We start from the raw sequence: 15,877 nt of genomic DNA, 5'->3' as shown, positions 1-15,877 counted from the left end.
CCGCCAGAGCCCGGAACATCCGCCCCAGGTAAATCTCGTCCCGGGGGGGATCCACGGGGGGGGCAGGGAGGCAGGCCGTTCCGCAACAGATTTCGGGGGGGCTGAATGCACTGGCATTCGGCCTCACCGAGATCCATAGCGGAATTCTCTGACATCCCTAGCTCCAAGTCTAGGAGGACTCCCAGGCTGCGTACTTGGTCTTTTAGGGGGAGTGCAACCCCATCTAAGACCAGTTGTAAACCTCCATCCAACATCGTTGGTTTCCCAACCCACAGTACCTCCATCTTGTCTGGATTAGTTTTCAACTTGTTTACCCTCATCCATCCCAAAACAGCTTCTCATCATGATGGCAATCACTCGTGACCAAGTAAGATTGTCTTCCAAAGATAGAATCTATATAGATAACTCTTTAAAAGGATTAGATAGATTCATAGAAGATAGGTCAATCAACACATTAATCTCTAGCAGTGGGTCTGCAGGTGGCTGTAAAGGCCGATTCTGGATCTACACAGCCTCCCACAGTGAGGACATAGGTTTCCAGGTGGAAGGCAGTCAGGGTGAGGGTTTGCTTGACATACCTTCCGCTGAGCTCGTTTCTCCCTTTCGCTCTGTACTCATGCTTCTTCAAAGTCCATAGCACCTGTAATATAGGCTGACCTCCAGCTGGAATGGTCATGAGTTAGAGCTTCTCAGTTCTCAATGCTTATGTTACATTTTTTTAGATTAGCTTTAAGAACATCTTTAAATCTCTTTTGCTGTCCATCAATATTCCATTTTGCATTCATAAGTTGGGAATAGAGTAACTGTTTTGGAAGACGATAATCAGGCATTCGAACAACATGGCCGATCCAGCGAAGTTGATGTTGGAGAATCATTGTTTCAACGCTGGTGGTCTTTGCTTCTTCCAGTACGCTCACATTAGTCCGTCTGTCTTCCCAAGTAATTTGCAGAATTTTTCGGAGGCAGCGTTGGTGGAATTTTTCGAGAAGGTGGGAGGGGCGTTTATAGATGGTCCATGTTTCACAGGCGTACAGCAAGGTCGGTAGTGCAATGGCTTTGTAAACAAGCATTTTGGTCTTCCTGCGTATGTCCCGATCCTCGAACACTCTACACTTCATTCGGGAGAATGCTACAATCACAGAGCTTAGGCGATGCTGAATTTCAGCATCGATGTCGGCTTTTGTGGAGAGATGGCTGCCAAGATAAGAAAAGTGATCGACATTTTCCAGCATCACACCGTTAAACTGGATTGATGGTGCTACAGAGGGATTGGTTTGTGCTGGCTGGTAAAGCACTTTGGTTTTTTTGATGTTAAGCAAGAGGCCGAGCTTTTCATATGCTTCTGCGAAGATGTTTAGGATAGTTTGGAGATTTTCCTCTGAATGTGCGCAGATTACGTTATCATCACCATATTGAAGTTCTATGACAGAGGATGTAATTACCTTACTTTTTGCTTTCAGCCTGCTGAGATTAAAAAGTTTTCCATCTGTTCAATGTATGATTTCTACACCAGTGGGAAGTTTCCCTTCAACAAGGTATAGAATCATAGTGATGAAGACAGCGAATAAGGCTGGAGCAATGACGCATCCCTATTTAACGCCTGATCCCATTTTGAATGGATCACTTTGAGAGCCATTGTTATCCAAGATTGTTGCCATCATGTCATCATGGAGGAGCCGCAAGATGTTCACAAATTTATTAGGGCATCCAGTTTTCAGAAGGATGGTCCAGAGAACAGTACGATTTACAGTGTCGAAGGCCTTAGTCAGATCAATAAACACCATTTACAGGGGTTGGTTTTGCTCCCTGCATTTTTCTTGGAACTGTCGTGCAGTGAAGATCATATCCACTGTCCCCCTGGAAGGGTGGAAGCCATTTTGGGATTCAGGGAGGATGTCTTCTGAGATAGGTAGAAGGCGGTTTGCGAGGATCCTTGCCAGGATTTTGCCTGCCGTACCTAGAAGGGAAATGCCTCGATAGTTTCCACAATCTCTTCTATCACCCTTTTTAAAGATAGTGATAATTATGGCATCCCTGAAGTCTGCTGGGATCTCCTCCCTCATCCAGATTTTTTTGATGAGCTTGTGAAGTTGTTGTGTAGCTTCAGGCCCACCTTCTTTAAAGACTTCAACAGGGATCACATCGGGTTCACTAGCTTTATTATTTTTCATTTGGTTAATGGCTTTACTGACTTCCTCTAAACTAGGGGATACTGCAAGCTCATCTCTGGTTTGTTTTTGTGGGATTTGCGAGAAAACCTCATCAGCCACAATAGAGTTACAGTTAAGGAGGTTGTGGTAATGCTCTTTCCAACGCAGTGCAATAGACTCTTGGTCCGTTAGAAGTTCGGCACCATCTATTGAGCGTAAGGGGTTTGTACCATGGTTTGTTGGTCCGTAGATGGCCTTTGTGGCATTAAAAAAGCCCCGTGAGTCATGGGGATCTGCAAAATGCTGGATTTCTTGAGCTTTCTTTATCCGCCAGGTGTTCTTAAGTTCTCTAGTTCTTCTTTGGACCTCAGCCTTTGCACTGGCGTAGATTTTTTCCTTAGCAGCACAGTTGATGTCTTTTTACCATATTTGGAAAGCTTTCCTTTTCTTATCAATAATATGTTCAATCTCCCTATCATTCTCATCAAACCAGACCTGATGTTTCTTAGTTTGGTATCGGACAGTTTGTTCGCAGGCTGCGATAATGGAAGTCTTCAGTTTATTCAAGTGTTCCTTGACATTTTCAGGGGTTTCCATAGGTAGGTGTTCCTTGAGGGTTGTTTGAAAGCAGGCTCGCTTAATAGGGTCTTGAAGGGCTTGGGTGTTCATTTTACGCCTTGGTTTTCTTCCTTGGAGCCTACATTGAGGGACAATCTTAATGGCCATCGTGGAACGAATTAATCGGTGGTCTGTCCAGCAGCTGTCAGCACTCATCATGGCTCTAGTGAGGAGTACATCGCAGCGATCTCTAGCACGGACAATTACATGATCTAGAAGATGCCAGTGCTTCGACCGAGGGTGCTTCCATGATGTTTTACATTTATTTTTCTGACGAAAAAGTGAGTTGGTAATGATGACAAGATTATGCTCTGCACATTTAGTCAGAAGTAGAATTCCATTCTGGTTGCTATTGCCGACTCCTTCTTTCCCAATGGTCACTGCCTAACCTGGAAGCACCCCTGGATACCTAGACTGCTTTCTTCCTCGCATTCCTCCCTGATTTGATAGCTTTAATTACTGATAGACCAGACCAGGCTGCTATTGTGTCTTTGGAGGCTAAGAAGGACTTTGACAAAATTCACTGGAAATTTATTTTTGACACATTGGCTTTCCTGTAGAATTTTTGAAATGGGTCAAAATTGTATTCAACCCCAAGAGCTAGGGTTATGTCCCAGGGTCTTTTCTTGGCTTTCTTTCTACTTGGGAGAGATATCAGACAGGAATGTCCACTTTCTCCATTGATATTTGATTTATGTTTGGAATCCCTGGCGTGTGCTATTAGACAGAATAGCAGTATTTAGTATTCATGGCTTTGTGCATGATTGTTTAGAATGTAAAATTATTCTTTATGCTGATGAACTTTCTTTATTTCAAAACTCCAGTCATCTCTTTCAGCTTAGATGCAGTTGATCAATACTTTTGGTGATTTGTCTGGCTATTCAATTAACTGGTCATACCAATTGGAGATAACATATCTCATAGTGTATTAGCCAATTGGCAATTTTGATGGTGCCCAAATCGTATTACTTATTTCAGAATACTTATTCCCAGAGACATATCTCAAATGATCAAGCTAAATTTGAATATGTTGATTAATGAGAACTCACAGGGTATAGATGAGCGTCTTTAAAGCTGAGTTTGTGGGGTAAGGTAAATACACTTCAGATGAATATTATACCTTGGATTGTTTATATTATACATGGGATTCCTCTATTTATACCAGGCACATATTTTCAAAAATTCATTGCTCTGTTTTGTAAATTTGGGGTGGGTTCCTCATCACCACAAATATCCTTGAAAAGGATGCAACTTCCAATTAAAGAAGCTGGGTTCAGCTTTCTGGATCTTGCTTCATATCATTGGGACTATTTGTTGACCCCTACCAAATTTTGGTCTTTTCCACTTAAGACTTTCCACCTTGGTCAGTTTTGGAATCTTCCTGTCTGGAACCTTCTCCAAATGGATAGCATTAGATTCTAGGCACATTAAAATGGATAGGGTTCCTCCCACAGTTATGGCTGTTAGAGTCATGTGGTGTATAATGTCATGTCAATTCCGTTTTGATCCATTTTCTCATGCTAAATTGACTCTATGAGGAAATTCAGATTTAAAAATTGGTAAGAAAATGTTTTTGTGCTGGACTTGGATGGATAAGCTGATGTTTACCTTGGATCAATTAGGGTGCTGATGAGTTTCTGTCATTCTCCAAATACAATTTGCCTGCTATGGCTGAATGGCATTATTTGCAATTGCAGCATTTGTTAGAATCTCGGTTTGGCCCTGCCACTTTTAGAGCTTCAAAGTCTCCTTTGCTATTGGAAGCACTTATTGAGGGTCCAGTTATATGGACCCATAACCCATGTTTATAAATACTTATTGTCAAATAAATATGATACACAGGGTCTAAAGCAGGAATGCAATGGAGAACTAGACTATCCCATTTTGCCTAATCAATGGATTGCCACCTTAGTGTCTGCAAATGAAGTTATCTATGGATCTCAGGTTACATCTTATTCAGTAAAAACTCTTGTTCCGTATCTATTGGACCCTACAACGTCTCTTTAATAAGGTTTGTCTAAATCAGCTAATTGCTGGAGGTGTAATACAGCTAACACTTCTTTTAATCATATGTTTTGTCAATACCCAATAGTTGCCTCTTTTGGGGAGGAGGTTATTAAATGGATAAACTCTGTATTGGAACACTCTTTAATATTTACTGATGTACATGTTCTTTAAAATTATCTACCCACTTCCTGGAAGTTAACACACAGTCAGCACAAATGGATTCTCTGCCCTTTTGAGAGCTAAAAGACTGATGTTACAACATTGGAAGGATAAACACTCAGCTCCTATAACGCAATGGTTTAAGGACCTAACAACACTTTCAACCCTGTATATAGGTTCCACTCATGAATAGATACATATATGGATATTTGGTCTGCCTTTGTATAATTTTTTTTAGGAAGCTGTATTTATTTATACACACACACACACACACACACTTCATAAGCATGAATTGAAACTGATATATTCAAATCATGTGGTCTTGCAGGCCCCTTCCAACTCTATGATTCTATATTGTTATATTTTTTACCCTTTTCTTTTCATGATTTTGTTTTGTTGAAATTTACAACTAAAAATAATAATTACAAAAATGTTCCTCCCTGCATGTTCTGGACATCATCTGAAGCGCTTCCTCGAATTCCCACCCCACCCCTACAAAATACTGTGAGTGGGCTACCGGGGTAGGGCTTTTTCTATAGTGGCACCATCCCTGTGGAAAAGCTGTGTCTCCTGATCTGTCCAGCCTGGACACTTTCTGTTTTCAGTGGCTGGTAAAAACTAGACTTTTTTTTTTTAAGGCGTTTAGCTTATCTTTTGGAAGGTTTTTAAATAATTGTTTCCTTTTTATTGCTGTACTCAAGTATTGTCAGTGTTTGTTGGTTTATTATGTTAAATATAGGTTTTTAAGAATGATTTTGATAGAAATGGGGGTATGATGCATTGGGCAGCATCCAATGAGGCCTGTGTGTGAGCGGGGCCCATCGCTGCTTCTGTTCTGTGAGCAATTCCATTGCTCAAGGGGCACCCACCACTTGTTCAACTGAGATTTAGCACTTCTGGGGACAAGCCCCGAAACAAGCTGAAATGCTCATTTCTGTAATGGTGGGATTCCCTTATGCAAGCTCCTCTGACCAGCCCTGTTCCAGAAATAAGCGCATCTGCTTGTTTTGGATTGCCTCCATTGGATACTGTGCATTGTTCTTAAATGGCATTATTTCTTGTTTTCATTAGCCACCTTGAGTTCTTCTCTCTCTCCCTCTCTCTCTCTCTTTTTTTTTTTTTTAAGAAAGAACGCAGGATATAACTTTTTAAAATAAATGATGATAACAAATGGGGAAGTGAACAATGTAAAAATAATAATTTACAAAGTGCTGCATAGAATCACAGTAAGAACAGTTATATTACCAGAACTGAAACACGACTTCTGTTATGTAAGCAGAACAGAACATTCCCATGAAAGAATACAACATGTTCCCTGTAGTTTGCAGTGGGTTTATTTTGTACAAATCTAGATGTGACAGTAGGAATGGATCATGACTACCACAAGCTTAAGATGAGGAAACCAGAAGTAAAACGACAACAATCCTGCACACAGAAAACAAAATGTCAAACCTTCTACATCATATGCTACTTTTATGTGTGCGGAAATTTTTTAAAGAAAAAAAATCATGCGATTTTATTTATTTATTTACAATGTTTATATGCTGCTCCACATCATTTCGGAGCAGTGAACAAGATAAAAGAATAAAACCCTATAATTAAAAAATTTGAAAAGAGCAGATTCTGAACTTAATAAACCGTGGCTGCTCACTCAGGGAAGGCCTCTTGAAATAACATGTGATCTCCCACCTGCAGTCTGAAGTGGTTCTGTCTAAACCAGGACTGACCTTCTTTCAGCTGAGGGCCAAATTCCATTTCAGAGAAGTTCTTGGGGGACCACATTCCAGTGATGGGCAGGGCTGAAGGCAAAAGGGGCAGGGTCAAAAATACCAGGATATTTTAGTTTAAAGCTCTAGCTGCCAGTAACTAAGCCTTAAGAAAAGCTTTTCAACCTTTTAGGATGTGGAAATATGGCACCAAAGCCAGGAAACCACCAAACACTTGGTTGTTGAGGGAACGGGGGCATGGCCAAATGGAGAACCCCAGGCTGGCCAGATGTGGCACCCAGGCTGGCTGGATTTGGCCTCCAGGCCTGAGGTTCAGCACCCCTTATCTAGACACAAGTGTACCACATCTACTGGTTACAACAACAAGGCCTAAAACGATTGATCCATGTGAAGGACTGCTGGGCCTAGACCCAACAACCCTGCAAGGCAGGACAGGCCAAACCTGGCCACAAATCCCCACAATAGCTTAGTAGCCTCCCACCCTGACCAACAGGCACTGAAATTAGCACTGAAGTTATGCAGACTCACATACCAACTAAAAGTTGGGAAAAGTTTGTTAAGGAAAGGAACAATAGGGAAGGAAGGGAAGGGAAGGGGAGAGGTGTTAGGTTGTACAGGAAATTACAAGCAAGGTTACAAGTGCAAGAAATACTCAAGAATGCTGAGAGCCTTTATATGCACCCCCAAGAGCAAAACAATAAAGCTAGCTAGTCTATTCTATACATACCAAAGTATGGGCCTTCCAGGATAGTCTCCAGACTGAACATACCCCCAAACCATCAGGGCAAAAGACAGCCTGTCTCTTCCTCAGCCCCCCTATTTAAGGCCCAGCCCTAGCAACTCAAGGCAGAATTCAAATAGCCAGTCAAAGCTCAGCCCTAGGACACACCACCCTCACCTCAGAAGGGGCAGGATCTTCCCACCAAACCCAGCTGTTATCTCTCGCGGGTGGATAAGGGGGGAGAAATGACGAGATAGCACAAATAGATTTGGGATAAAACAGGGCCGCATTTATTGAGATACTACAATCTGCGAAGGAAGCACTGGCTGGCACGCAGCAAACAAGCCAATCACAACAGGTATCGAATGAGACATTCGTTGTCTGGGGCGAGGTGTCCACCATCGCCCCCATCTGACATACCCAATTATGGGCTGGGAGACCTTCCCCTGTCACACACCCTCCTCGAGCCACGGAACCCGAGTGGGTGAGGAGGGTCGGCCTCAGAGGTAAGCCGTATCTCCCGACTGGGGCCACAAAACCCAGAGCTGAAAGCCTTGGGCCTTACCAGTCACCTGAAACGGTGCCTATGAATGCTCACCTGTCCCCTTCCCCAGTGGAATGCCCACCCGGAGCCGCCAACATAGTTATGAGACTAGATGAGAGTGCAAATAGGATGCTACCCGTATACACGCATTACTCTGTAACCCACGTGCAGTGTGGAGTAGGCAAAAAAACGGAAGCCAGGCCAATATGGCTAAGAGCCAGAATTCCTACTTGGCCCCCAATAGGGTGACCGGTACAGCCCACACTGTATGCTGGGCGGGAGGGAGGGCGCTCGAAAGGCAGGAATGAAGGAGAAGGGGGAGCGGCACGGCTTATATAGCAGCCGGTTAGCCCCCGCCCCAAGTGTCACTGACTGCGAAGGCCAATGGCTTTCGCCCATGTCTCGATCTCCCCCCCCCCGCAACAGCCCCCCCACTCCCGCAGTCAGGCAAGCCGGGCACAGGGTGAGGGCACTTTCCCAGTTAACACAGACTGAGCCTGGCCTTGAGCTGCAGAGCTGAGAAACGGTTAGATAACACTTAAGTCCAGGTGGTTGATTTGGACGTGACAGCCTGGCCTATTCTCAGGGCAGAAAGCAGGCCTTCATTCTTGACAGTCCATTGTAAGGCCTCAATGCTGGAGACTGCCAACTGCAGCTTGTCCTGCATGTGATCAGAGGATAGCTATTATTGTTTTGATAACATTTGGAAACTCCTGAATTGCCGCCAGGGCCACTGTCTCTTTGCAGGTACTACTTGGACGTTGGCTGCAGAGGATGAGAATAGGGATGTACAGATTTTTGTAAAATCCTTTCCGTCTATGTTTTGTGGATTGTCAGCTACCTTTCGTTCCGTCGTCTGCTCATTGACAGCATCAGGTTTTTTCCAGTTTCTGAATTTATGCAAATTTGCACTTCAATGTGCACATCCCCCCCCCCCCCCCCATGCTCATTTTCATGCTTTAGCCTATGGGGGAAATGTGCATTTTCAGCCAATGTTTTTTATTTTATTATTTTTCATCAATTAAATTTGCATAAAATTCTGGAAAGTAAAAAACAAAAAACAAAACCAGTCCACAGAATCCATGTGACTGGTGAAAAGCTAGTCTGCTGCAGAATCCATAGGTCAGATTCATAGAAATCTGAACTCATTTGATTACAATGTGGATTTCTCCAACATCCTTAGATGAGAAGCATAATTGCCCTCTTGTGCCATTGCTAAAACGTTATAGTTAATATGGATACTTTATAGTTCTAGGAGTATTGGTAGTCTGATCCGTTTAACTCAGTGCAAGGGGGAAATTTAAGGATAAGAACATAAGAAGAGCCATCTTGGATCAGACCAAGGGTCCATCTAGTCCAGCATTCTGTTCACACAGTAGCCAAACAGCTGTCAACCAAGAAACCACAAGTAGGACACGACTGCAACAGCACCCTCCTGCCCACGTTCCACAGCAACTGGTGCACATAGGCATACTGCCTCAGATACTGGAGGTAGCACATAGCCCTCAAGCCTAGTAGCCATTGATAGACTTCTCTGTCAAACTTGTCTAATCCCCTTTTAAAGCTATCCAGATTGGTGGCCATCACCACATCTTGTGGGAGCAAATTCCACAGGACAATGAGGGCACAATCCTACGGAGATAGCCGTCAACCGCCGAACTCAGGGGCTGATGCCTACCCAATGTAGGGTGGGCATAGCACAGAGGGAATCCTCTCCTCTGTGCTCCAGCCACCCTGCGTTTTCAGCTAGACGTGCAATTTTTGCTGACTACCTGGGGCATGTCAGAGCAGGAGTGGGGGTGGGGAGGCTGCACATAATGAGGCTTCCGTGGTCTCCTCCCTTCCCGCCGCTGGGAATGCCCCCTTTTCACCCTCTCCGTGCTCTGTTTCCGAGCATGGAGACCAGCGGGAACCGCGCCCTCTATGAGGCGGCAGGGGAGGGGGTGGAGAGTGCGGTTTCTAGGAATCAAAAAATCCTGTGACCCTCTAGACACTGTCTAGTAGCAGTAGGATTGCTCTCTAAATCTAATTAATCAGGCTCCCTGTCTACTAGTGACAGGGACGTACTTTCTATCTTCCTTGGGTTCAGAGAGATGTGGCTTGTCTCATGGTACAAGGAAGCCAAGAATCATACAAACTATTATTTGAAATAAGAATTATTTTATTAAACAAATTAACATACATACACCCCTTTCATACTGGAATAGAAATAAAAGAGTTATACTTACATAAGATTAGAGACGTATGGTTTTGTTAAATCTGTTCCATCTGTGCTTCATGGATTGTTAGTCATCTTTCATTCCTTTGTCCACTAATTGATAGAACTGGATTTCTTTTTCCAGAATTTCACTCTACTTGTGCTAATGTGCACCTGTGCAAATCTGCATTAGTTAATGCAGATTAGTTAATGCAGATTAGCGCTAATGGGCATTAACACTATTATTTATTACATTTCTATACCACCCATTAACCAAAGCTCTCTGGGTGGTTTACCAACGAAAAGAAGCAGATCAGCGTATTTGCGTAAGTGCACACTTGCGGTAATGTGAATTAGTGCAAATACCCCCAAAGTGAAAAACTGGTCTGCAAGTCCGCATGACGACCCCGCCCCCAAATTCGGTCCACCGGGGAATCCGCAGGTTGGATTCATAGAAATCCAAACTCATTTGAATCCATTGTGGATTTCTCTGACATCCCTACATAAAATCTTCCTGAGGAAGAGGCACTTTCTTTTTCCCTGAGGCCCCTCTTAACAGAGAAGAAGTTCTCTTAGAGTCTGGATAGAAGGCAGGGCCTCATTCATAAAGCAAAAACCACTTTTATACGCGTAGTCCTACACCACCTATTATGCCTATTGCCATAATTGGACATTATTATGTTTTAAACTTGCTAATTGGTTATCATAAGCTGGCCCAGCTCCCTCTAAGCTCCTTACTTTAAAACTGAATGCCACCCATCTGTACTAGTGTCACTGCCGATGTCTTGTTTATTTCTTTGGAAAGTCCCCAAATATCTCCCCTGGCATCCTATTGCTGTACCCTGCAGTTGCCAGCTGTCCAAAAGGAGCAAGAACCACAAGCTATTTCAGTATACTTCTCTCTTTTTCAAGGTCGAAATGACTCTGCTAACTAACTACCACTTCCTGAAATTTACTCTGGCTCAAACTGGGCCCACAGAACCAAACTTTGGTTCTGAAAGCAGTCTTTTTACTTAGGCTGCTTTGGCATGCCTAATATGATCTTTACCTTTTAAAAAATGTATTTTAAACTCTCTATGCCAGGTTTAAGTTCTAAAAACCAGGTTGCTGGAAACTCAGGCCTCCGTGACCTACTAAACTTTGCAACTAAGAATGTAGTGCCTTAATTTGCTTTTTTCCTCCTCCCTTGCAATTCCCTTTCCTTTTGTGTTGTGTCTTTTAGATTGTAAGCCTTTGAGCAGGGACTGTTTTACTTCTTATCTTTGTAAGGCTTTTGGCTGAAGGGCAGGACAAAAATGCTAGAAATAAGTAAATAAATAGTGGGAGCCAATCTAGTGCCAATGGCAGCTTCCATCCCAGAGCAAATAGCAGCTTGCGGGGATTTTCATTGGGGCTACAGCAAGCATGGAAGGGAAAGTTTAAACCCCTCTTCCCAGTACAGTTCCGATTCACCCCCCCCCCCTTGTGCGCCTATTTCTTGTTTTAAAAACAAGACATGAAATGCAGTCGTGCATTTCTGGTATTGACTTGTTTGGCCCTACAAGGTCTAGAAAGGGAACTTTTACTGTCATCCAAGTGCTTCTATTATCCACTACTGCCACTGAGAACCAGGAACAAATGTTGCAATTCCAATTGTCAGGGGCCCGGTGAATGAATGAAAGGACATGAGCCTGGTGCTATTCACCCTCCAAAGCTTCAAAGCACTCATAATCCTGCAGAACATCCACCTTAACCACAGAGTAAGTCTGTTCTTTGGTGTCTACAGGTGTCTTTCTGAAAGGACTCCAACAGCAGCATCGCTGAAGCAGACAACAACGTCACTGAAGGAAGAAACATGAAAAAGATAAAGCAAAGCCCCCCCCCCCCCAAATTCGGTCAGCAGCAGCAGCAGATCCTGAAGAATTTTCAGCACATTTGCAGCAGATACATTTTATTTGCATTAGTTATGGGAAGCCACTTTGAATCTCTTGTGAGAGAAGTGAGGTAAAATATATAGGCATTCATACCTTGAGAGGGCCCTGGGCATAGAATGACAGTCTATACCCAGGGCCCTCTCAAGATATGCATGCTATATATTTTACTTTCAGAGGCATTCTTTGCTCTATTACTCTTTCCCAAGTTCCTGGGATGATCTGTGGACTTGTAGGGCTGAGCAACAGGGGCTGTGCCAAGAGCATGGTGGGGCACTTAAAAGATTTGGGGCCCAGGCCCATAGAACACAAGGCTGCATAAAATTTGCATATGCTTTCAGTTGCTGTTGTTTTTAAATCTGTTACTCTATTTTACATCTTTGCATTGCTGCTATTCTTAAATTTATACTGTAGTTTTAAACTTTTTAATTGTATTTTATCATGTTGCATTTTATAGTTTTAATTGTTGTGAACACCCAGAGTGTTTTGACTACTGGGCGATATAGGAATGTAATAAATAAATAAAGAAATGCTATTTGTAATCTATATATGCACATTTAGAAATAATTACCAAGATTTAATTAAATTTCCCAGAAAGCAAAACCAGCGAATTAATTTCTCATCCAAATCTCATCAGATAAAATAGTCATTTAATTTGTTCCCCACCCCAGATCATTCCAAATCAGTAGTTCAGTAGTAGGGCCTTCTCTGCTGTGACCCCGATTGTGGAATACCCTCCCTTGGAGGCCTCATTGGCGCAGACATTGGTTTCATTCCGGCACCAAGTAAAAACATGGCTTTTTACCAAAGCCTTTGAGGGCTAAATGCATTCCCTAAAGTAGCACACTGTTTTAATTGTTTTAGATTTTAACTGGTATTAGCCTGTTTAATGGTTTAATATGTTTTAGGTGTTTACATTATTTATTGTTTTATAATGTTTAAATTGATTTTATCTGTATGCTGCCCTGAGATCTTAATGGCATAGGGTGGGATACAAATGTTTTTAAATAAATACTTAAATAAATAGTTCCTCTTCCATGACAACTAATTTGCAATCTCTCACTGTGTCCCCTCCCCCCAAAACTTCTCTTTCCCTCTTGGAAGAAACTGCCCCCAACTCATACAATTAAGCTTATTAGAAAAGCTCCCATCGACACACACACAAAAATATTTTCTAACCCTAATTACGGGGGGGGGGGAATTCTTTTTTGGCGGGTGTTCCAGCATGTGGGGAGAGGGGGGTTAACTCTCCCTGCCCCAGCTGCAATTTCCCTTGAAAATTGCCCTTTGGATGGCAATTAAGCTAAGAAAGATATCTCCCATTGGCATCAACAGCCAATCTGGGGAATAGGTCTGGGCTGGGACCGCAGGGCCCAAACCTAGCAATTCTCCTGGACTGTGCACAGTGGAAACACCAGGAAAAAACAGTAACCGTGTGTGTCTCACAGAAGGGGCAGGCCTGTAGCCAGGGCTGGGCTAGGGGGAGTCTGCCCCCGAACATTTTCTCTGCCCATTTTTTTTTTTTTTACAATTTTTTAAGAGTTTACAATTTTGTCTTTAAAATGCCTGCAAACCAGAGGAAAACCGCCCCCCCCCCGAACTTTTAGGCCTGAGGTCAAGTGCATTTCAGGGTGTGTGGGGCGTGCTTCATCCCACATTAGGAAAATAGATTGGGGAGAACACCTGTCCCTTTTACTCCCCCCGCCTGGTGCCGCCTCTACCCGCACCCTGCGCTTCATTCGAGCGCGGAGGCCGGCCAGCTCGCCCCGCCGCCTGTTCCTCCAGGAGAGCCGGCGGCTGCCTTAGCACGTGCCTCCTTCCCTGGCGCGCAGGCAAGCTCGGCGGGCGCTGCTCCAGCGACTGCTTACACGCCCTGAGCTGGGGGAAGGCGGTGCCTCCTCCACGTTCCTTCCCTCCTTCTGGGTCTGACCGAGGCGCTTCGGAAAGCAAAGGGGCGGCCGGGGGTTCGGCGAGAAGAGCTGGCTTCGCTCGCCGATCGTCGGGCCAGAGATCCTGAATCCTCCTCTCCGCACTTTACCGAGAGGGCGCGAGGAGAAGCGCGTTGTCCTGGTACCGCGTCCAGTGGCGCATCGGCTCGCTTCGCCCCTCGCTGGAGGAGCTGCCTCCCGCGCCGCCAGAGGGGCCCTCGGGCGAAGGCGCTGGGAGGCGCAAAGGCGCCGCGCCTCAGCGCGCTGCGCGGGATCAAGGGCGCGGCAGGGAGGCTAACGGAGCGCTACGCGGAGCAGTCGGAGTCCGGGGCCGGAGGGAGTCATGCCCGCGGGGGCGCCCCGGAGCTACCGCTTCCCTGCACCCGCCGGGCCGCGGCAGCGCTAAGGGAGGCAGGAAAGCATGGCGCGGGGCCGCTCCTGGCCCCTCGTGGCCCTGCTCGACGCGCTGCTCTTGCTGGGGCTGGCGTCGGGCCACCCGCAGTGCCTGGACTTCAAGCCGCCCTTCAAGCCGCCGCGGCCGCTCACCTTCTGCGTGCAGTACTCCGACTTCGGCTGCTGCGACGCCGAGCGCGACGCCGCCTTGCTCCGGCGCTACTACAGCGTCAGCGGGCGGCTCGGCGGGGCCGCCTACGCCGACTGCGCCAGCCACCTGCAGAACCTCCTGTGCCAGGTGAGCCCGGGCTGGGCTGGTTGGTGGTAGCTTCCCACAGCCTTCTCCCATCAATCCACGTTTCCAAGCCCTAAAGACACGCCGACCCTTGTCACCTATTTTATTTATTTATTATTACATTTCTGTCCCGCCCTTTTCCCTCTTGCAAGGAACCCAGGGCGGCTTACATGATGCTCTCCTGCTCCATTACAACGACCCTGTGAGGTAGGTTAGGCTGAGAGTCAGTGACTGGCCCTAAGTCACCCAGTGAGCTTCATGGCAGAGTGGGGACTAGAACCCGGATCTCCGGGCTCCCAATCCAACACTCTAACCACTACACCACACTGGCTGTCCTTTACCGAGCTACCTGCCACGTTGGATAGGTGGCATTGCCCCGCCACCTTTATGCTGCCTTGTGCCGCCTCTGCTGCTGCAGCAGGGCTGCCTGTGTCCACACCCCACACAGGAGGAAAGGGAACAAAGCTCACTGTTGGACTGGGCCCCTATGTGGAAGAGCCAGTGGAAGCTGGTGGCTCTGATTTCGGTGGGGCTGTGAATCCATTCTGGCTTTAGTCAGAGCCAGCCAGAACTCTAAAGGAGCTATCCAAGGTGCTGAACCTATTTTGGGGATAGGGTTTTGGATAGCTCCTTTAGAGTTCTGGCTGGTTCTGACTTGAAGCCAGAATGGATACACAGCCCCACTGAAATCAAAGCCATCAGACTCCACTAGGAAGGGCTCTCTAGGGGGCTCTGTCTCCAAAGGTTTCACTAGCAGATGATAGGAAGGACCTTTGCCTAAGCTGCTGCTGATCAGAACAGATCATACTGGGCTAAGTGGACAAAAGGTATGACCTGGTTTAAGATGGCTTCTTTTGTTCCCGTGCAAGGGACTGCTAGGGCTGGAATGCGTGTTTGAAAATGATTATGTAAGTGCAGACAAGTGGAAGGTGCCATCTCATATTGTTGTACCTTGGCCCACCTGGCTTCCTTGCGGAGACACGGTGCTGGGCACCACCAGTGGTCTGCATAATTTCCTACTGTATCCTTTTTCCTGCTTCATAGTTCATTCAGGATGTGTCAGGATTGCGAAGAGCTCCGAAAGGATCTCTCTAAACTGGGAGAATGAGCATCAAAATGGCCAGTGTTGTTCAGTGTAAGCAAATGTAAACTGATGAATGTTGTGGCAAAAAATCCCAACTTGACATATACACTGAGGGGATCTGAGCTGGCGGTAACTGACTAAGAA

The 15,877-nt window shown here is 45.4% G+C and overlaps 2 protein-coding genes across 2 annotated transcripts in view; one reads left to right on the top strand and one right to left on the bottom strand.

The window, feature by feature from the left end:
• Positions 1 to 6,014: 6,014 nt before the first annotated feature.
• The window catches only part of LOC146357043 (cholesterol 24-hydroxylase-like), a 104,289-nt gene continuing 94,426 nt past the window's right edge, over positions 6,015 to 15,877 (bottom strand). The window contains exon 18 of the mRNA XM_084839168.1: positions 6,015 to 6,733. The gene's annotated coding sequence lies outside the window, so the exon portion shown is untranslated. The remainder of the gene's footprint in view (positions 6,734 to 15,877) is intronic.
• HHIPL1 (HHIP like 1) overlaps positions 13,236 to 15,877 on the top strand; it is a 40,228-nt gene continuing 37,586 nt past the window's right edge. Inside the window, exon 1 of the mRNA XM_084839076.1 lies at positions 13,236 to 14,652. Within this exon, the coding sequence (XP_084695202.1) occupies positions 14,383 to 14,652 (270 nt within the window). The 5' untranslated portion in view covers positions 13,236 to 14,382. The remainder of the gene's footprint in view (positions 14,653 to 15,877) is intronic.

Source organism: Heloderma suspectum, chromosome 1, assembly GCF_057233095.1.
Source record: "Heloderma suspectum isolate Gila_16-S chromosome 1, 16-S_ref, whole genome shotgun sequence".
NCBI classification, from domain to species: domain Eukaryota; kingdom Metazoa; phylum Chordata; class Lepidosauria; order Squamata; family Helodermatidae; genus Heloderma; species Heloderma suspectum.
The sequence above is the reverse complement of the archived record's forward strand: the minus strand, read 5'-3'. Positions and strand labels throughout refer to the sequence as shown.